The 22,836-nt window shown below is 40.5% G+C and overlaps 1 protein-coding gene across 4 annotated transcripts in view; it reads left to right on the forward strand.

Annotated features, from left to right (window-relative positions):
* mllt1a (MLLT1 super elongation complex subunit a) overlaps positions 1-19,233 on the forward strand; it is a 130,547-nt gene extending 111,314 nt beyond the window's left edge. For 2 of the 4 annotated variants that reach the window (XM_034180158.1, XM_034180157.1), the window contains exons 10-12: positions 5,815-5,883; positions 13,645-13,716; positions 17,659-19,233. In XM_034180158.1, the coding sequence (XP_034036049.1) occupies positions 5,815-5,883; positions 13,645-13,716; positions 17,659-17,787 (270 nt within the window). In that variant the 3' untranslated portion in view covers positions 17,788-19,233. Of the gene's footprint in view, positions 1-5,814; positions 5,893-13,644; positions 13,717-17,658 lie in introns of all 4 variants that reach the window. The other 2 variants (XM_034180156.1, XM_034180155.1) reach the window with 1 other exon arrangement.
* Positions 19,234-22,836: the final 3,603 nt, after the last annotated feature.

Here is a 22,836-nt window from a genome sequence, read left to right on the forward strand (position 1 = left end):
ATCCTCAGCCTATATTCACTTGAATACACCACAAAGACATGATATTTAATGTTCAAACTGATCAACTTTGTTGTTTTTGTGCAAATATTTGCTCATTTTGAAATGGATGCCTGCAACACATTTCAAAAAAGTTGGGACGGGGCAACAAAACACTGGGAAAGTTGATGAATGCTCAAAGAACACCTGTTTGAAAACAGGTGAGGATCATCCCCAAAAGGCTCAGCCATTCACAAGCAAAGATGGGGCAAGGATCACCACTTTGTGAACAACTGCATGAAAAAATAGTCCAACAGTTTAAGAATAATGTTTCTCAACGTTCAGTTGCAACGAATTTAGGGATTCCATCATCTACAGTCAATTATATAATCAGAAGATTCAGAGAATCTGGAGAACTTTCTACACATAAGCGGCAAGGCTCAAAACCAACATTGAATGCCCTTTACCTTTCATCCCTCAGGTGACACTGCATTAAAAACATCATTGTGTAAAGGATCTTACCATGTGGGCTCAGGAACACTTCAGAAAACCATTGTCAGTTAACACAGTTCATTGCTACATCTACAAGTGCAAGTTAAAACTCTACCATGCAAAGCAAAAGCCATACATCAACAACATCCAGAAACACCGCTGCCTTCTTGGGCCCAAGTTCATTTGAAATGGACAGACGTAAAGTTGAAAAGTGTGCTGTGGTCTGATGGGTCCACGTTTCAAATTGTTTTTGGAAATCATGGATGTCGTGTCTTCCAGACAAAAGAGGAAAAAGACCATCCAGATTGTTACCAGCGCAAAGTTCAAAAGCCAGCATCTGTGATGGTATGGGGGGTGTTAGTGCCCATGGCATGGGCAACTTACACATCTGTGATGGCACCATCAATGCTGAAAGGTACATCCAGGATTTGGAGCAACATCATGCTGCCATCCAAGCAATGTCTTTTTTTTTTTTCTTTTTTTTTTTTAGGGACGTCCCTGCTTATTTCAGCAAGACAATGCCAAGCCACATTCTGCACGTGTTACAACAGCGTGGCTTCGTAGTAAAAGAGTGTGGGTACTACACTGGCCTGCCTGCAATCCAGAACTGCTGCCCATTGAAAATGTGTGCTGCATTATGAAGCGCAAAATATGACAGCGGAGACCCTGGTCTGTTGAATAACTGAAGTTGTACATCAAGCAAAATGGGAAATAATTCCACCTACAAAGCTTCAACAGTTAGTGTCCTCAGTTCCCAAATGCTTATTGAGTGTTGTTAGAAGGAAAGGTGATGTAACACAGTGGTAAACATACCACTGTCCCAGCTTTTTTGAAACGTGTTGCGGCATCCATTTCAAAATGAGCAAATATTTGCACAAAAACAATAAAGTTTATCAGTTTGAACACTGAATATTTTGTCTTTGTGGTGTATTCAATTGAATATAGGTTGAAGAGGATTTGCAAATCATTGTATTCTGTTTTTATTTACATTTTACACAACGTCCCAACTTCATTGGAATTGGGGTTGTATGACACACACAGCAGGTAAAATAAGTATGTCACCATTTTTCTCACTAAATATATTTATAAAGGGGTGTGTGTGTGTGTGTGTATATACATACAGACACACACACGCACGGTGTCTCAAAAAATGTACCCGGAAGTACTCTGAAATGTGAATACCAGGAAATGGTTTTACTGTTAAATAATGGTGTTTTTCTCAATTCAGGAATCCTAAAGTTTGTTCTCCAAGACATTAAGGTCCAGGAAAAATGCCGCAGTTGACCCTAATTCAGAGAACAAAAATTGCCGACTTCTGTGCAGTACATCCAAAAGGCCGACTTGCATCTCTTTCCATACAACATTCAGTCTCAGAGCGAACTAACTCCCCAGCAAATGGCAAGGAGACTTGAATTTGCTAGATGGTTTTCCAGAAAACTGGAGACAGATGATTTATTTTTTCGGAAATGTCAGATGAGGAGGTTACACTGATCATGTGGCGTAAAAGATAAATGGTTAAAACATCAAAAAGCAAAGACTGAACTAAAAACTGCATCGGGGAGAGAAATTACAATTTCGGCCACATGGTCATGCAAAAAATGTCTGATAATATTGATCGTTTTTTCTGTGCTGTCAAAATACTTTCGGGTACATTTTTTAGACACCCCATATATTGAACAAAAATATAAATGCAATACTTTTGTTTTTGCTCCCATTTTTCATGAGCTGAACTCAAAGACCTAATACATTTTCTATATACACAAAATACTTACTTCTCTCAAATATTGCTCACAAATCTGTCTAAATCTGTTAGTGAGCACTTCTCCTTTGCTGGGATAATCCAGGCCACCTCACAGGTGTGGCATATCAAGATGCTGATGTGACAGCATGATTATTGCACAGGTGTGCCATAGGCTGGCTACAATAAAAGGCCATTCTGAACTGTGCAGTCTTGCTATATTGGGGGGATCTGAGGGTCAGAAAACCAGTCTGTATCTGGTATGACCACAATTTGCCTCACGCAGTGCAACACATTTCCTTTGCATTGAGTTGATCAGCAGCCAGATGCAATCAAATGTGAGCATTTGCCCACTCAAGTCCGTTATGACAGCGAGCTGCAGTCTGGTCGAGGCCCTGGTGAGGTTGACCAGCATGCAGATGAGCTTCTTGAGACAGTTTCTGACAGTTTGTGCAGAAATTGTTTGGTTCTGAAAACCAGTTCTTATAGCAGCTATCCGGGTGGCTGGTCTCAGACGATCTTGGCAGTGAACATGCTGGATGTGGAGGTCCAGGGCTGCTGTGGTTACATGTGGTCTGCGGTTGTGAGGCCAGTTGGATGCCAGTGGAGCTTCCGCCTTCATGTCAAGTAGCTTATTGCTCAGAGTCCATCGTTGACGGTGGTGCTTATCCTGCACCACCCTCTCATACTTCTGTGTTTCCTGATTTTATACAATACCACATCTCTTCTCTTGGCAACTGATCGCTTTCTTTAAATCCACTAATACACAGTATAACTTCTTCATCAGCACTGCCAAGGCAAGCATTGCATCTGTAACTGCTCATTCTCAGAATCCCCATTCTTTTCATAGCTGTCCTTGATTCCTCCTTACTTACCTGCCACTTCCCAATTCACTCTCCACATCATCTAACCTTCTCTCCCTCTCATTTTCTTTGTCCATTAATTCCTTAGAATTCTCCGTCTACCTTTTCAACGCACTATAAAATCTGCCATTATTTAAACTGAGTGGAATTTGTTGTATTTCACAGTCAGGATGTTTACTTATTGAAGAAAAATTTAACATGTTTAATTTATTTACTATGAAGCAAAAAATAGGTGTAGTTCCATAATTTTTGTCAGGGGTTGTACCTTGCTTCTTAAATTTGGTGCTGGGACTGATAGAAAAATAGAAGTAGAAATGCATTTTCTGTTTAGAATTCAGCCTTCACTATAATACAGGGTGGACCCCGCCCCAAAAGCAACCTATAAAAATTGTAATAAATCCTACAAAGGTCCAGACTATTGTTTCAATCGTCTTCCCCAACATGGCTTGGTCAACCAAGGAAAAGACATTTTTGCCTGAGTCGTGTTTCGCCAACAAATCAAACGATTTGAAACATAATTTTGAAAGTACATGACTTTTATGCAAAGCGACCAAGATAACTGAAACTTTGGGGAATGATCATACACAGACTGCCATTTAAGTCCACCAAATTCCAAGATATTTGCTGGGCCTTGGTCAGATTTATTACAGTTTTTATGGGTTCTGTTTTCTTCTTCTTCTTCTTGGTCACCCTGTATTTAGATCAAGTTATATGAGCTGGAATTTCCAATGCAGTGATTCACTGCTAAAACTGAGTGTGCTTCGGGGGAAAAAAACCTCTAAAAAATAATACTGCTCAGAAGTCCAGGACACTGTCTTAGTGAAGTTTTGTTTTGAATTAATTTATGTGCAGAATATTCATTGTCCATTAGTGTAAAAGTATGTAGCATTTAAAAAGTAACCTATAGTCTTTTTAGGACTGCACTTGGTTGCCCTTTCTGTTCAAGCTGTATTACAACCCCTGGCAATAATTATGGAATCACCGGCCTCGGAGGATGTTCATTCAGTTGTTTAATTTTGTAGAAAAAAAGCAGATCACAGACATGACACAAAACTAAAGTCATTTCAAATGGCAACTTTCTGACTTTAAGAAACACTATAAGAAATCAGGAAAAATAATTGTGGCAGTCAGTAACTGTTACTTTTTTTTAGACCAAGCAGAGGGAAAAAAATATGGACTCACTCAATTCTGAGGAATAAATTATGGAATCACCCTGTAAATTTTCATCCCCAAAACTAACACCTGCATCAAATCAGATCTGCTCGTTAGTCTGCATCTAAAAAGGAGTGATCACACCTTGGAGAGCTGTTGCACCAAGTGGACTGACATGAATCATGGCTCCAACAGGAGAGATGTCAATTGAAACAAAGGAGAGGATTATCAAACTCTTAAAAGAGGGTAAATCATCACGCAATTTTGCAAAAGATGTTGGTTGTTCACAGTCAGCTGTGTCTAAACTCTGGACCAAATACAAACAACATGGGAAGGTTGTTAAAGGCAAACATACTGGTAGACCAAGGAAGACGTCAAAGCGTCAAGACAGAAAACTTAAAGCAATATCTCAAAAATTGAAAATGCACAACAAAACAAATGAGGAATGAATGGGAGGAAACTGGAATCAACGTCTATGACCGAACTGTAAGAAACCGCCTAAAGGAAATGGGATTTACATACAGAAAAGCTAAACGAAAGCCATCATTAACACCTAAACAGAAAAAAACAAGGTTACAATGGGCTAAGGAAAAGCAATCGTGGACTGTGGATGACTGGATGAAAGTCATATTCAGTGATGAATCTCGAATCTGCATTGGGCAAGGTGATGATGCTGGAACTTTTGTTTGGTGCCGTTCCAATGAGATTTATAAAGATGACTGCCTGAAGAGAACATGTAAATTTCCACAGTCATTGATGATATGGGGCTACATGTCAGGTAAAGGCACTGGGGAGATGGCTGTCATTACATCATCAATAAATGCACAAGTTTACGTTGATATTTTGGACACTTTTCTTATCCCATCAATTGAAAGGATGTTTTGGGATGATGAAATCATTTTTCAAAATGATAATGCATCTTGCCATAGAGCAAAAACTGTGAAAACATTCCTTGCAAAAAGACACATAGGGTCAATGTCATGGCCTGCAAATAGTCCGGATCTTAATTAAATTGAAAATCTTTGGTGGAAGTTGAAGAAAATGGTCCATGACAAGGCTCCAACCTGCAAAGCTGATCTGGCAACAGCAATCAGAGAAAGTTGGAGCCAGATTGATGAAGAGTACTGTTTGTCACTCATAAAGTCCATGCCTCAGAGACTGCAAGCCAGAGGTGGTGCAACAAAATACTAGTGATGTGTTGGAGCGTTCTTTTGTTTTTCATGATTCCATAATTTTTTCCTCAAAATTGAATGATTCCATTTTTTGTTTTTTTTCCTCTGCTTGGTCTGAAAAAGTAACCGTTACTGACTGCCACTATTTTTTTTTTCCTGATTTCTTATAGTGTTTCTTAAAGCCAGAAAGTTGCCATTTGAAATGACTTTAGTTTTGTGTCATGTCTGTGATCTGCTTTTTTCTACAAAATTAAACAACTGAATGAACATCCTCCGAGGCCGGTGATTCCATAATTTTTGCCAGGGGTTGTAATTGCCATCAGTGTTAAGATAGTCTCACATCGTTGTCTCTGTTTCTCTAGCTCCCCACCCCGATTGAATTCTCTGATGTAATTTTGTAACTTTCTCCGTTTGAGTTTAGGTGTCAGGGAGAAAGAGTCCAGATCCGTCATTTCGCTCAGAGAAGATGTTGAAGAAGGGATACGACAAGGTAGGAAGGGTAAATCAAACCTTTTTATGCTTAAACATCCTACACAAGCAGTGTTGCACCCCCATTCAGTGAATTCATTTATGAATTCAATATGGAGCACTGAATACGGAGTTGAGCCAAATGTTCTGACAGTTGTTGTGGCCAGTGAGACCTGTCTTTTTTCTTTGTTCACTAATGTAAAGAGGTTTAAAGTAAGTAGTGATGAAGTCATATTGTATCCTGCTTTCACATTGACGGTTTTAGAGTATCCCAGAATCCTTTGCATGCTGGGGAGGGAGGCTTGATAATGGCTCAGCTTAATGCTAACTTTAACATTGAAAATGCCATAGACATGCTAACGTGTTAGCTTCGGTCCCGTTTTTAAGTTATAAAATACATCTATCAACTGTTTCAGAAGACCATAACAGGTCGCTTTAACATAAAAAAGGTAAATATTACTCACAGACATATGCTCTTTAGGGTTTTAGCGGGGAAAAACTAAAATAAAGCAAAATAAAACAAAGAACCAACGAAGCAGTGCTTTATTGGTTCAAGGTTCAAAGCAAAGCCGCGCTGGAGAAATGGTTGATTATACAGACCCGCTGCAGGGTCTTAATCAATGTAGAGAAATTATCATTTCTGACAAACACCCCCAAAAACAACGGCCACTCTGAAGGACCAATAAGAGAATCGTTAAGCAAAAAAGCTATTGATGTTGATGGATCGAATAATTTCTTAAGGATACAAAAAAAAGAACCCTAAAGCCCCTTTCACACCGGACCTGCTTCGAGTTGCGTCATGCGGCATCATGAAGGCAGCACGTGGAAGCAACCCAGTGCCGAGATGATGCAGCTTAACGCCACAACAGCGCGAGTGACGCAAAGGACAAAGCGAATCGGACACCAAAAATTAAACGTTTAATTTTTTTCTGCATCCTGTGCTCGACGGAGAAATTAAGTGGTTTCAGCGCAAGTCAGAGCAACGCGATGGTACTCAAAGTGACTGGAAGCCACACCCTCACAGTACAACGTTACCAGACGCCAATTTATGATTCCTGCTGTGTTCCATTGTTCCTGAAGTATAAATCATGCAGGATTGTTTTTACACTGTGTACACAATGCAGTAAAACTGTACGCTCAAAAAGAACACAGAAAAAAAAAATGCTGCTGATTGCAGCTGAAGCTCTTCGCTCTTTTCTCACAAATGTGTTAAAGTCCATAAAAGTCCTGCTCACAGACTGATTGCCAGAGACAGGACATGTCCACATCCAGTAAAAAGTCCGGACATCTCCAGTCCACTCACAGACAATTTGTTCACGCGTGCAAATGTGAACAATTAAAAGAAAGAGGGAAAAAAAAGCTGTCTGGCTGCTGCAGTTCCTCACTCTTCTCTCAGGCTCTCTCATCATTCTCTTAAGAACATAAAAGGACATATGCCCTGCTCACAGACTGATTGCCAGAGACAGGACATGTTCACATCAAGTATAACTCCAGACATCTCCACATTTACTCATGGATGGTTCGTTTGCGCACGCGTGCACAGCTCGCGGTCAAATGAAGAAAGATAAACTATAACAGAACTCAGAGCGCAGACCTGCAGCTCAGCACAAGAACAAATATAAACTAGAACAGAAATCAGAGTGCACTGTCTGGCTGCAGCCAAACTGTGTACTCTGATTTCTCTGTGCAGAGAACCTGCAGGCTGCATTCTCACCTCCTCTCTGCCCCCTGCTGCGCGCACCTGATGCAGACATTCCTGCCTCGTCATGACGCCACAGGAAGAAACTCGAAGCAAACCAGGTGTGAAAGGGGCTTAACAGCAACATGCTTTTTTTTTTTTTTTTTTTTTTTTTTCTTTTTAATAAAACTCACTCTAAAGACTCAGGATTATCTTAGTTAAACACCTAAAGACATATTTTGGTTGAACTCACCAACATAACAACACAATGTTGCAAACAAGTTGCCGCAAATGTTTGTTTACACTGACAACAAAATCTCGGTCTCCCCAGCAAGAACGTGATTACGCACAAGATTTGACACCGTAAAGGCGTCAATAGTAAAATATGACTGCTATCAGAGATTGTGCTGAGATATTGGCAAAAAGGTAAATTTCACAGATTTTTTTTTTTCTTTATTCTTCACTGCGTGAGTGAGTGACCTTATGGCCCAGTCACACGACGTTCACTGAACGAAGGAAAAAAACAGTCCCAAATCGTCGCGGAAAAAGTGAATGAGTGAGCCTGGACTTCTCCCAACACCGAAAGCCTGCGAGTGTAGAGCACATAAAAGGCAGAAACAAAACCAAAAACTAACAAAAGAAAAACAAAGCGAATGGCGACCTTGATGGTTTAAAACAAAATCAAAATGAAGCGCCAGCATCTGAACATTCTGCAGCGAGGCTGTGCTGTCCACAGCCACCTGCAGCTGCATTGTCTTGACAACCTGTGCGCGCACACAGACGTCGCAGCCGACGACGACGCACCACCTACAGAAATGAAGCTGGACGATGGTTAAACGATGTCGACGTAAGTCCAGATTTCTTGTTTCTTTTTGGCTTCAGTGTCCTTCGTTAGTGCCGTGTGACCGGGGCTTTAATGTCAGTTACACCATGGTTTAGGAGAAAATGTTTCAGATCTTAGTGTCAAATATTCTCTGATATCAGCTTCTCAAATTTGAAAATATTTCATTTACATCTGTTGTAAAACAAATATGTTTTTTTTTTAAACTTTAGTTCAACTACTTTGATATCACCATATCCTCACTTTGACATTTATTTATTCATTTGTTTGTTTATCTTATTCAGACATTCTGTTGACCAGAGGTGGTTAATCCTGGGCAGCATTGCAAAACTTGTTTGAACTTGAAAGGGAACTACTTCCGCCAACGAAGTTGGTCGGAGGTTATGTTTTCTCCCCTATTTGTTTGTGAACAGCCTGAAACCCACAATTTTTCATATATTATTATGAAATTTTTACAGAAGATTCATATGCTGATAGGCGAGAACTGATTCAATTTTCAAGGTCATAGATCAAAGGTCAAAGTCAGGACAAACATTGAAAAAAATCCATATCTTTTAACATTGAATGAACTTTCAAATATTCATAACTCTGTCAGAATTTCTTCCATATTTGAGAGAGTTATGTAGGGTGGTTTCCTTTATCGACTGACAAAGTTTGGTCCAGATCTGATCCAGATTACAGATTTTTGTGTCAGTGAATACCCCATCTACAACCACTGGCAATAATTATGGAATCACCGGCCTCGGAGGATGTTCATTCAGGTGTTTAATTTTGTAGAAAAAAGCAGATCACAGACATGACACAAAACTAAAGTCATTTCAAATGGCAACTTTCTGGCTTTAAGAAACACTATAAGAAATCAGGAAAAAAAAATTGTGGCAGTCAGTAACGGTTAGACCAAGCAGAGGGAAAAAATATGGACTCACTCAATTCTGAGGAATAAATTATGGAATCACCCTGTAAATTTTCATCCCCAAAACTAACACCTGCATCAAATCAGATCTGCTTGTTAGTCTGCATCTAAAAAGGAGTGATCACACCTTGGAGAGCTGTTGCACCAAGTGGACTGACGTGAGTCATGGCTCCAATACGAGAGATGTCAATTGAAACAAAGGAGAGGATTATCAAACTCTTAAAAGAGGGTAAATCATCACGCAATGTTACAAAAGATGTTGGTTGTTCACAGTCAGCTGTGTCTAAACTCTGGACCAAATACAAACAACATGGGAAGGTTGTTAAAGGCAAACATACTGGTAGACCAAGGAAGACATCAAAGTGTCAAGACAGAAAACTTAAAGCAGTATGTCTCAAAAATTGAAAGTGCACAACAAAACAAATGAGGAACGAATGGGAGGAAACTGGAGTCAACGTCTGTGACCAAACTGTAAGAAACCGCCTAAAGGAAATGGGATTTACATACAGAAAAGCTAAACGAAAGCCATCATTAACACCTAAACAGAAAAAAACAAGGTTACAATGGGCTAAGGAAAAGCAATCATGGACTGTGGATGACTGGATGAAAGTCATATTCAGTGATGAATCTCGAATCTGCATTGGGCAAGGTGATGATGCTGGAACTTTTGTTTGGTGCCGTTCCAATGAGATTTATAAAGATGACTGCCTGAATAGAACATGTAAATTTCCACAGTCATTGATGATATGGGGCTCATTACATCATCAATGCACAAGTTTACGTTGATATTTTGGACACTTTTCTTATCCCATCAATTGAAAGGATGTTTGGGGATGATGAAATCATTTTTCAAGATGATAATGCATCTTGCCATAGAGCAAAAACTGTGAAAACATTCCTTGCAAAAAGACACATAGGGTCAATGTCATGGCCTGCAAATAGTCCGGATCTTAATCCAATTGAAAATCTTTGGTGGAAGTTGAAGAAAATGGTCCATGACAAGGCTCCAACCTGCAAAGCTGATCTGGCAACAGCAATCAGAGAAAGTTGGAGCCAAATTGATGAAGAGTACTGTTTGTCACTCATTAAGTCCATGCCTCAGAGACTGCAAGCTGTTATAAAAGCCAGAGGTGGTGCAACAAAATACTAGTGATGTGTTGGACCGTTCTTTTGTTTTTCATGATTCCATAATTTTTTCCTCAGAATTGAGTGATTCCATATTTTTTCCCTCTCCTTGGTCTAAAAAAGTAACCGTTACTGACTGCCACAATTTTTTTCCTGATTTCTTATAGTGTTTCTTAAAGCCAGAAAGTTGCCATTTGAAATGATTTTAGTTTTGTGTCATGTCTGTGATCTACTTTTTTTTTCTACAACATTAAACAATTGAATGAACATCCTCCGAGGCCGGTGATTCCATAATTTTTTCCAGGGGTTGTATATTATAATAGCAAAGTGGCCGCTGTGTGTGTGTATGCATGCGTGTGTGTGTGTGTGTGTGTATGTGTGTGTGTGTATGCGCGTGTGTGTGTGTGTGTGTGTGTGTGTGTGTGTGTGTGTGTATTGCTTATTAGCTGACAACAATGAACATTGTGCTGGTATGCACCATGGGAGTTCTGGGTTTTGGGGTGTTAAATGTTATTGTTTCATTTTACGTGGTGTGTCCATAAAGTATCGTACCTTTTTATTATTATTATTTTTTTAAACTATATGGATTTCATTCATATGTTTTTACGTCAGACATGCTTGAACCCTCGTGCGCATGCGTAAGTTTTTCCACGCCTGTCGGTGACGTCATTCGCCTGTGAGCACGCCTTGTGGAAGGAGTGGTCCCGCCCCCTCATCGGATTTTCATTGTCTGGAAATGGCGGAATGAAAAGGACTTTTTTTCCATCAGAATTTTTTCAGAAGCTGTTAGAAACTGGCACCTGGAAACCATTCGAAAAAGTTATCTGGCTTTTGGTGAAAATTCTACGGGCTTCACAGAGAATAAGGACTTTAACTACAGCTTTAAGGACCCCTTTAAGGACGGTCGGTGCGCCACGCTCCGAGCTGCGACGTCGCGGCACAAACCACTGGATCATTTCTAAGCTGATGGCTCTGTGGATACGAGACTGTCGTGTGCTCTTTCTCTGGTTATCACAAGAGCTGGACATCAGCCATTTTCCGGCAGATTTCACAAGAGATTTTGTCATGGAAAGCCGCGCGGAGGCTTCGCGCATCACGACCGATTCACTGATGAAGCGAGACAAAGGAACACCTCCGTTTCGGAGTGTTAGAGGACAAGTTTAGACATGCCTGTCTTGGCTTTCAGTGCTTACCAGTCGAGTGAGTATAAGGGAACTTGTGGAGAGCTGGACATGTCCAAACTTGTCCTCTAACACTCGACCCCTGATGTGTATAACAATCACAGACAGACTGTGGAGTTTGGTATGCTCATGTATTTTGGGCCAAGGATGAATGCCGCCAAAAAGGAACATTGATGGGACGAATATATTTGGTGAACCTATGGATATTGGCTAACAACACTGAACAATGGATGTTGATCATTACATTTTGGACTCACGGCATTCCAGCAGGGGGCAGTAAATCATCTATATATTAAAAGTGATGTGGTGTCTGTATACGTGTATGTGTACACGCGGGATTTTATTTAGTAAGTTCAATGTAAGTACATAATATGATTGTAAATCCGTTTAAATGACATAAGAAAGTGAAAACACTTATTTCCATTGTGGTCCATTTAAAAATCAAATGACAAAATAGTAATAAAATGATAATACTGGTAATATTACTATTATTATCCATTATTTTATTAGTAGTAGTGTTATTATTACTATTAAATAATAATACTACTGTTAAGATCTAAGGTTCTAAGAAACATTCTGGACTCACACGCCATTCCAACTCTGTATAGAAACTTTGTATAATTTATTACCACCCTTGGAAAAACATCAGCTACCTATTTTATAAACACTCCCCAATCTAGAGCCCGGGATCAGCCATATGAACAACAAACAACCCAATCTAGAGCCCGTGGATCACCACGGGCAACATGCTAGTTTAATGTATATTTTACATTAGCTCTTAAACATGCCCTAATGACTCTCATATTTAAATGTGAGGTGCAGACTGTCACTCACTATTGCGTAACAAAGTTTGATCCGGATCTAATCCGGATTGTGGATTTTGTGAACATTTGAATTTGAATTGAATTGAACTGAATTTATTTATTTATTTAATATTGAGAAACCCATTTGGTGTACATTTTGCATTTTATCACAATCAAAACTTTAATCCGCTTCTCATCCGTATTGCGGATTCAGCGGATATTTGATTTTAACATTGAAAGCCCTTTTAAACTATATCTTGTATTATATTGTAGTTTATGAAAAGTTATTTCCAACAGGACTTTGACTTTGAAAATTTTTTCCAAAGTAAAAATTTGTTGAATTGGAAACTTGTGTTGGCGGATGTTTGCACTATATGCACGGTGCTCCAGTTTGTTTATTTATTAATGGCTTTCAGGAGGTGCAGAACCATTGGACTAACACATAAATAGAAAAAAAAAAAAATCAAGTGTTAATCTATGAGGATATAAATTTGCATTGATAATGTAGTCATTGCTTTTAGAAGAGCATGTACAGTGGTCCCTCGTTTATCGCAGGAGTTACGTTCTAAAAATAACCCGCGATAAGTGAAATCCGCGAAGTAGTCAGCGCTATTTTTTGCAATTATTATAGATGTTTTAAGGCTGTAAAACCCCTCACTACACACTTTATACACTTTTCTGAAACAGGCATTAACATTTTCTTACTTTTCTCTCCTGTGTAAACACTCTCTTTTTTCTTCTGGGCGAGAAGACACACGCAGAACTCTCCCTTTGCTCACTGCCTCCGGAGGTACAGATGCGGGACCCGCAAAGAATCCAAGTCCTCTCTCGGTGGCCACGGAGCTCTCCGGCTCAACATCTGCATCAAAACAGCGAGCATAATCTCTGGACCTGTTGCCAGATTTGGCGCAGCTCTGCACAGCAGACAGGAGAGCAGTGTGAGTGGCCCGCTGCTGCGTTTACCGAGCCCGCAGAAAGCGCATCGGATGCAGTGAGAGCAATCGCGGTGATACCGACCGGTGCTGCGACCGGCCCGCCTGATAAGGACGCAGAACACAATGTGCTGTTAAAAAAAAAAAGCATGCAAAACTGCACTAAAAAAAAATCTGCGAAACTGCAAGGCCGCGAAAGGTGAACCGCGTTATAGCGAGGGACCACTGTACTTATTCTGAGGAACTGCTGCATCTCTATCATTAGTACTGTACTGACTGTTCTCTGTAACCCCTTGCTGACCTTCTGCAGGCCTACACAGAGGAGTTAGTGGACCTCCATCGCAGACTGATGGCTTTACGGGAGCGCAACGTCCTTCAGCAGGTGTTTAAATGCTTCCATTGTTATCCTCCGCCAGTCAAAGGCCCAAAAGGGGATTATGTTGTGGCGATTTCTGTCTGTCTTCTTTGTCCGTCCCTCCATTACAGAAAGGGTATAAGCATTCTGAAATTAACTCCTGTCACATTTTAGGAGGATTTTTGTGAAACTTGGTACAAGTCCTTGTTATAGGTGAAACCACCTTGACACTTAAACGAACTTGATCCCCACACTGCCTCACAATTCTTCAGGCCATGCTATGTAAAAGAATCATTTTGTAGCCGATGACGCATTTGCTCTCAGAATTTGGCTTATGAAACCATCTTTTATAGCTCCTGGAATCACAGAAATTATCTACAGCTATAGCTTGTCTAGTGCACGTCGTGTGGTGGAGAACATGTTTGGAATAGTCTCAAAGGTAATTATTATATATATATATATATATATATATATATATATATATATATATATATATATATATATAGGCAGCACGGTGACTTAGTGGTTAGCACTGTTGCCTCACAGCGAGAAATTCAATTCCTGTGTGGAGTTTGCATGTTCTCCCCGTGTTTGCGTGGGTTTCCTCCAGGTGCTCCGGTTTCCTTCCACATCCGAAGACATGCGGGTTAGGTGGATTGGAATCTTTAAATTGTCCGTAGGTGTGTGGGTGTGTCTGTGTTTTTGTCTATTTGTGGCCCTGTGACAGACTGGCGTCCTGTCCTGGGTGTACCACGCCTCGCTCTCTGTGGCTGCTGGGATAGGCTCCAGCCCCCCCCCCCCGCGACCCTTAATTGGACTAAGTGGTAGAAGATGAATGAATATATTGTAATGGATTCATAAAACAGTTGCATTTTCATTCCTTCTTATGAGTTAGATCAGGTGGCCAAGTTTGGTCCTCGAGAGCCACCTTCCTGACACTTAGTTGTCTCCCTGCTCCAACACACCTGAATCCAATGAAAGACTCTTTAGCAGACTTTTAATGAGCCTTTCATTGGATTCAGGTGTGTTGGAGCAGGGAGACAACTAAGAGTGTCAGGAAGGTGGCTCTCGAGGACCGAACTTGGCCACCCCTGAGTTAGATCATGTATTTGTAAAATTATGTTTATTATAGATGTAACATCTCGTCATAATCATTCCGGTGCAATGAAACGCAGTGGCACAGTATTTTCTAGTTCACAAAATTAATACATGTCAGAAGTTAACATTTCAAAATTTTCTTTTCGCACTCACATGCAGCCACGCACATTTCATGCACAGTTTACAGCAATTTATGGCATGTTTACTCACTGGCACGCAAGATTGTCTGCCAGTGCAGGAATCAAATTCATGCAAGTGTCAAGGCACCTTTAGTAAAATGCATATTATCATACCATTGGAGTTGGGCCAATTTTACGTTATGGCCCAAATTTAGACTGTCATTTTCATGAGTGGGTGTCTGCATTCTGAAATCAACTCCTCGCATGTTTTTAGGAGGAATTTCGAGAAACTTTATACAAGTCCTTGTTATAGGCTGGAAATATGAATATTGTAATATTGTACAAGATTGACACATTTTGGCAGAGTTATGGCCCTTGATTAGCATTATGGCCCTTGATCACAGGTTAGTGTCTGCATTCTGAAATCAACTATCACATACTTTAAAATGTTATCAGAATGTAGCAAGCACTTGTACCAAAGCATTTGCCATCGGAGGATATTGTGCTCTGAGCACTCTTGTTTCATTTGTTACACTGTTTCACATTAAATGTGATGGCATTTCTTTATCTGGGTGACCTATTAAGAGAGCCTTTGGCTAAATTAACTCTTTGAACCCTAAACAGCACCTTGTGGTTGACGTTTTATTTAGTTGTTTTTCGTATGTCATTTTTACTCACTGTGGGCTCATTTTTCCCAATAACTGCAAGTCCTGAACCAACATGAAAATGGTCCAGTCATTGCTAGAAGTACAACCCAAATTCCAATGAACTCGGGACGTTGTGTAATATGTAAATAAAAACAGAATACAATGATTTGCAAATCCTCTTCAACCTATATTCAATTGAATACACCACAAAGACAAGATATTTAATGTTCAAACTGATAAACTTTGTGTAAATATTTGCTAATTTTGAAATAGATGCCTGCAACATGTTTCAAAAAAGCTGGGACAGTGGTATGTTTACCACTGTGTTACATCACCTTTCCTTCTAACAACACTCAATAGGTACTTGGGAACTGAGGACACTAATTGTTGAAGCTTTGAAGGTGGAATTCTTTCCCATTCTTGCTTGTACGACTTCAGTTGTTCAACAGTCCGGGGTCTCCATTGTTGTATTTTGCGCTTCATAATGCGCCACACACTTTCAATCGCGACAGGTCTGGACTATAGGCAGGCCATTGTAGTACCCGCACTGTTTTACTATGAAGCCACGCTGTTGTTACACAGAATTTGCAGAATGTGGCTTGGCATTGTCTTGCTGAAATAAGCAGGGACACCCCTGAAAAAGACGTTGCTTTGATGGCAACATGTGTTGCTCCAAAACCTGGATTTACCTTTCAGCATTGATGCCGCCATCACAGATGTGTAAGTTGCCCATGCCACGACACTAACACACCCCCATACCATCACAGATGCTGGCTATTGAACTTGGCACTGGTAACAATCTGGATGGTCTTTTTCCTCTTTTGTCTGGAGGACACAATGTCCATGATTTCCAAAAACAATTTGAAATGTAGACTCATCACACCACAGCACACTTTTCCACTTAGTGTCTGTCCATTTAAAATGAGCTCGGGCCTAGAGAAGGCGGCGGTGTTTCTGGATGTTGTTGATGTATGGCTTTCACTTTGCATGGTAGAGTTTTAAGTTGCACTTGTAGATGTAGGGACGAACTGTGTTAAGTGACAATGGTTTTCTGAAGTGTTCCTGAGCCCACGCAGTAAGATCCTTTACTCAATAATGCCAGTTTTTAATGCAGTGCCGCCTGAGGAATCGAAGGTCACGGGCATTCAGTGTTGGTTTTCGGCCTTGCTGCTTACGTGTAGAAAGTTATCCAGAGTCTCTGAAAGGTCTGATTATATTATGGACTGTAGATGATGGAATCCCTAAATTCCTTGCAATTGAATGTTGAGAAACATTGTTCATAAACTGTTGGACTATTTTTCACGCAGTTGTTCACAAAGTGGTGATCCTCACCCCATCTTTGCTTGGGAACGGCTGATCCTTTTGGGGATGCTCCTTTTATACCCAGTCATGACACTCACCTGTTTCAAATTAACTTGTTCACCTGTGGAATGTTCCAAACAGGTCTTCATTGAGCATTCATCAACTTTCCCAGTCTTTTGTTGCCACTGTCCCAGCTTTTTTGAAATGTATTGCAAGCATCCATTTCAAAATGAGCAAATATTTGCACAAAAACAATAAAGTTTATCAGTTTGAACATTAAATATCTTGTCTTTGTGGTGTATTCAATTGAATATAGGTTGAAGAGGATTTGCAAATCATTCTATTCTGTTTTTATTTACATTTCACACAACGTCCCAACTTCATTGGAATTGGGATTGTAGATTTGGTTATTACCCGAGGCCAAAATAGGGCCATCGTGTATTGTGAAGACTTTGTGTCCATCTGTCTGTCCATCCGTCTGTGCTCAGCATAAGTCCATTCCCATTACTGCCAGTGTCTTCAAATTCACCAGGAACATTCTGGGGACACAGACCTTGAACAAGTTCAAAGATGGCTAACCTTGACCTCTTCTAGGGTCAAAAGGTCCCATTCTTTCTTCGCACTCTTTAAATGATTACATGCTCATACAGCCTAGGGTATTTTAGCATTGCATTTTCCTGATTGAAATCATTTGGTACAGATGATTAGATGAGAAGGACCATCAAAAATCCTGATAATTTCTATTGTAAAATGGTCTAAAAATGATGATGGTGATTAATTTATTTTCTCATTCCATTGTTCAGATTGTCAACCTGATAGAGGAGACGGGCCACTTTAACGTGACCAACACCACTTTTGACTTTGACCTCTTTTCACTGGATGAGTCCACCGTACGTAAACTACAGAGCTACCTGGAGGCCACGGCCACGTGACAGGAAACGGGCATTAGAGCACTGACTTCAGCAGTGGACATGGACACTCATATGCCTTTGCTAACTTACAGGCCTGACTGAACTACCGAACAACTGCCGTATAGAAACACATGAACAAACCCAAGCACACACGAAGACACACCACCTTCCTGTGGCACTGGTGAGGAGCAGGAGCGAACTGAGCGAGAAAAAGGAATTCTGATGAAGAGCACTGCAGGAGCTGATCTCCATCTACACGTCAGGATTTTTTTTTATATATATATATATATCTTTTAGCCGAGCCTCTGCAGAGCTATGGAATGCACCCCACACCCCCTCCTGCACTCGTATGGGGTCCCCCACCTTTGCAGGCCTTCCTCCTCCTCTTTCTCACACATACACACACTCCCTTACTCAGCGGAACACTCCATGTCCCCTCCCCCCACTGGCAGCTGGGGCCCATTTTCCTCCCGACATATTCTTGAGTTGTTTGCGTGTGGATGTGAGCACTGCTGAGGTTTAGGAGGAGATGTTGTCTTTGTGATTCTTGACTCTTATTTGTGTATGGTGCTCCAGTACAAACACCAATGGCTTCTTGCCAGTGCAGTTACACACACACACACACACACCAGCACCAACCTAGTGAAACACAGGTTCATATTTGTCTCCCAGGTCCTTTAAGCGTACACTGTACATGAAGACACTGAGACGTTTTCGCCGCATGCGTGTCGCTCTTATTTGGATGAACTTTCTCTTTCGTGTCATCATCTGGATGTATGTTCCTTTGATATTTTTTTTTTCTTCCCTTCTACTTCCTCACACTGAAAACTGAGCCTTGACCTCTCACCAACCCCCCAGCCGGTACACCCCCTTCCAATGAGCTGCACCCCACCCTACAACCTCATACTCATATTGTTGTGTGAAAGGGCTCGACTGCTCGCGGCCACAGCGGTGGAGGAACACTCCTCAATTGCCTTCTAGTTTTAGGTGGGGGTTTAAAAGCCGTGAAGAAGTAGCCATACTGGTCTCCCACAATCCAAAACTAAGGAGAGAGAGAGAGAGACAAACAGATCTAGGGGCCACGCTTTTTTACACTTTATTTTTCTACAAGTGCATTTTGTGTATTTATTCCCAGATGGTGGTTACGATAACCCATGTGCTACGAATGTATATCACTTTTACTTTTGTACGGCTAGCAACAGCCCCACTCTAGTGCCTTTCTGCAGCTTGTGGTTTGGGGTGGGGTGGGGGGTGAGCTCCGTTAGCATCGCTATGGTCACAGATTGAAGACTACACCCCACTCCTCACCCAAATCCCCCATCTTTGGAAACAAGTGTTAATTGGGATGCCAGTATTGTCTTAATGAATCCCCAATCCTCCTTTACAAGTGTCTTCGTAGGCTGAGATCCTTTTATCGCTCATAATTTTATCACAATGACTCAAGCCCTTGAGCAGTTTTAACACAATATTTTTCAGTAATCGTGTTTTTTGTGTGTTTGTTTTTTATGGCTTAGATCCTTCGATTAGGTTGAAAGTAGAAGGTGTCAGTGGACTGTGTGCTGGTTTCTCTCATTAATGAGCTCAGTTGCGTGCATTTTTAGCTTTGTTGTGCATTTTGTGCGCCCCGCACTGCTCTTCCACCCTTTTGTTCTCATACTTGTGGGTTGTTTTTCCAAGCATGTGGTAAAACAAAGTGTCATCTTTCTTTTCTTTCCTTTTTTTGGGGACAGGCATTGAAGAATCTTCAGCATGTTGATCTTTTTTGGATTTTAAACAAATCCATGTTTGATCGAAAATACTCTGAACAGTTTCATGAGTTTCACAAACCAAAACCCCACCTGTGCCATGCTATGTGTTCTCAGAGCAAACTGTCTGAGGTCTCACTTCAGCTTTGTCAGGTGGACTGTTGGTTTTTACAGTGGTTTGATGTTGGACATGTTCATATGACATTTATAGGCACTTGGACATCATCACAGATGAAGGATGTACAAGAACATCTGTGAACAGTTGGGTCTATCTCAGTTATACTGTGTCTACCACAGCTTGCTGTAGTTGTAAGTAAATGAATATGTGCTTGTAAGTAAGTGATGAATATGTGCTCAAAGAGCAGACTGTCAGCTTTAATGCAAGAATGTTTGCATCCAAATTGGGTGATCTCTGTTGAAATTTCAGCACTTTTTGTACGTGGTCTCCCATCTTTTTAAGGGACCAAAAGTAACTAGAAAAACTTGTATCAGGGAACTATTCACAGTGCTTCACGTTTTCCACATTTTAATGTTACAGCTTTATTCCAAAGTGGATGGAATTAATTTTTTCCTCAAAATCCTACACACAATACCCCATAATAACAAAAGGGGGGGGGGTTAAATTATTTTTGTAAATTTATTAAAATCTAAGAAATCACATGTACATAAGTATTCACAGCCTTTGCCATGAAGCTCAAAAATTAAGCTCAGGTGCATCCTGTTTCGACTGATCATCCTTGAAAAGTTTCTACAGCTTAACTGGAGTCCACCTTGGGTAAACTCATTTGATTGGACATGATTTCAAAAGACATACACCTCTCTACATATAAGGTCCCACAGTTGATAGTGCATGTCAGAGCACAAACCAAGCATCAAAGGAATTGTCTGTAGACCTCCGAGACAGGATTGTCTCTAGGTACAAATCTGGGGAAGGGTACAGAAAAGTTTCTGCTGCTTTGAAGACCCCAATGAGCACAGTGGCCTCCATCATCCTTAAATGGAAGATGTTTGGATCCACCAGGACTTCTACTTAAGCTGGCCGCCGTCGAAACCGAGCGATTGTAGAGAAGGGCCTTAGTCAGGGAAGTGACCACAAACCTGATGGTCACTCTGTCAGAGTGCCAGTAGTCCTCTGTGGAGTGAGGAGAACCTTCCAGAAGGACAACCATCTCTGCAGCAATCCACCAATCGGGCCTGTATGGTAGAGTGGTCAGACAGAAGCCACTCCTTAGTAAAAGGCACATGGCAGCCCGGCTGGAGTTTGCCAAAAGGCACCTGAAGGACTCTCAGACCAGGAGAAACAAAATGTTCTGGTGTGATGACACAAAGCTTGAACACTTTAGCATGAATGCCAGGTGTCATGTTTGGTGGAAACCAGGCACCATCCCTACAGTGAAGCATGGTGGTGGCAGCATCATGCTGTGGGGATGTTTTTCAGCAGCAGGAACTGGGAGATTAGTCAGGATTGAAGGAAAGATGAATACAGCAATGTACAGAGACATCCTGGATGAAAACCTGCTCCAGAGTGCTCTTAACCTCAGACTGGGGCAATGGTTCATCTTTCAGCAGGACAATGACCCTAAGCACACAGCCATGATATCAAAGGAGTGGCTTCAGGACAACTCTGTGAATGTCCTGGAGTGGCCCAGACCTGAATCCGATTGAACATCTCTGGACAGATCTGAAAATGGCTGTGTATTGGCGATCCCCATCCAAACTGATGGAGTTTGAGAGGTGCTGCAAAGAGGAATGGGCAGAATTGCCCAAAGATAGGTGAACCAAGCTTGTGACATCATATTCAAGAAGACCTGAGGTTGTAATTGCTGCCAAAGGTGCATCAAAGCACTGAGGCAAGGGTGTGAATACCTATGTACATGTGTGATATATAAGGCAAGAAGCATCTGTGTGTGGGTATGTGGCTCACATCTGTCTGGCTGTTTGACCAGCCAGACCTTTTAATATGAAAATTTTGGGAATTAATTTTCAAAACCTTCATTTTGAAACCTTTATTTTGATTAACACTATATTCGTACTTCCAAGATGGCGTGGCTCACTGATGTTACTGGTAGAAAAGTTAATACAACATCAGATAGTTCGTTGATCGCAACATTTCACCATAAAATGCTTAATGCCAGCATCCCAGAAAATATTTTTTCTGTGAAACACATGCTGTCAGTGTAACTTGCGACTGAATTTAACTTAACACTAAGGAGACATTAGCTATTTCTCCCACTATTTTTACAGTGTTTCAGTAAATACAAAGCTGAATAAAATCTTATATTTGCTGTGAGTTAATGTTTAAATAAACTGTTCATGAGGTGGAGTACTGTGTTTCAAATATTTTAAATGTTTTGTTTCTTCCAATAGCCTGTTTAATAGGAATCCTTTTATGTTCATATAATTGATAACTGATTTTTTTTTTTTTACAATATGAAATACTATATTCAAATAATAATATCACATATCAATCAAAACATGGACCTGAATGACATAAAAATGCTTATCAACTCAATCCTTTATTATTAAGTTTTTGGGGGTTATTTTCAAAACCTTTATTTTGAAGAAGTTTTTGGGACCACCCCCAGCACACACACTAACAATATCTATGTCCTTGCTCTATTCTTCAAGCTTCAGCACTTAATTCAATAATTAATATTGTGCTTCATTTGAATTTAAGAAAGCATGGAATTTATCTTTATAAACACACTATGGAATGTTACCTTACGCTATCGCCAACTCCTACCATAGTTAACGACAATAACCTTGAACAGCCTGACGTTAATCATCAAAAGACAGCAACCAAATGTTTTAACTAACATCTTTTTGTTCAAAATAACTTTAATTTGATTTGACCAAACTGAATCGTGTTCTTTATTATTTAGCAGTGCATGTGATATCCCCCCCCCCCCCCCCCCCCCCGTGTGTGTGTGTGCACATATATATATATAATATGCAAAACTTTCAAAAAACTTCATGTTGTCATTATGGGGTGTTGTGAGTAGAATTGTGAGGGGTGGGGGAAACTCCATTTTGGAATAAGGCTGTAACATAAAATGTGGAAAAGGTGAAGTGCTGTGAATACTTTATGGATGCACTGTATGTAACTAAGTTAAGTTGCGCTTTGGCTGTTGTGCATATGCACTGTGAATAAGTTAAGAATTCTTTGGCTGAATGGGAACAGTTTATGTAGCCTTAAATGTTTAATTAAAATCTACAGTAATATTGATAAATACAACAGAACAATTTTCTAAAGGTTTTCAGAGTAGATACACAGCAAAACTTGTACATAGCACTGTGGACGTCAACAAAACTGGGTGAACATCAG

The sequence above is a fragment of the Thalassophryne amazonica genome, chromosome 10 (assembly GCF_902500255.1).
Source record: "Thalassophryne amazonica chromosome 10, fThaAma1.1, whole genome shotgun sequence".
Lineage (NCBI taxonomy): Eukaryota > Metazoa > Chordata > Actinopteri > Batrachoidiformes > Batrachoididae > Thalassophryne > Thalassophryne amazonica.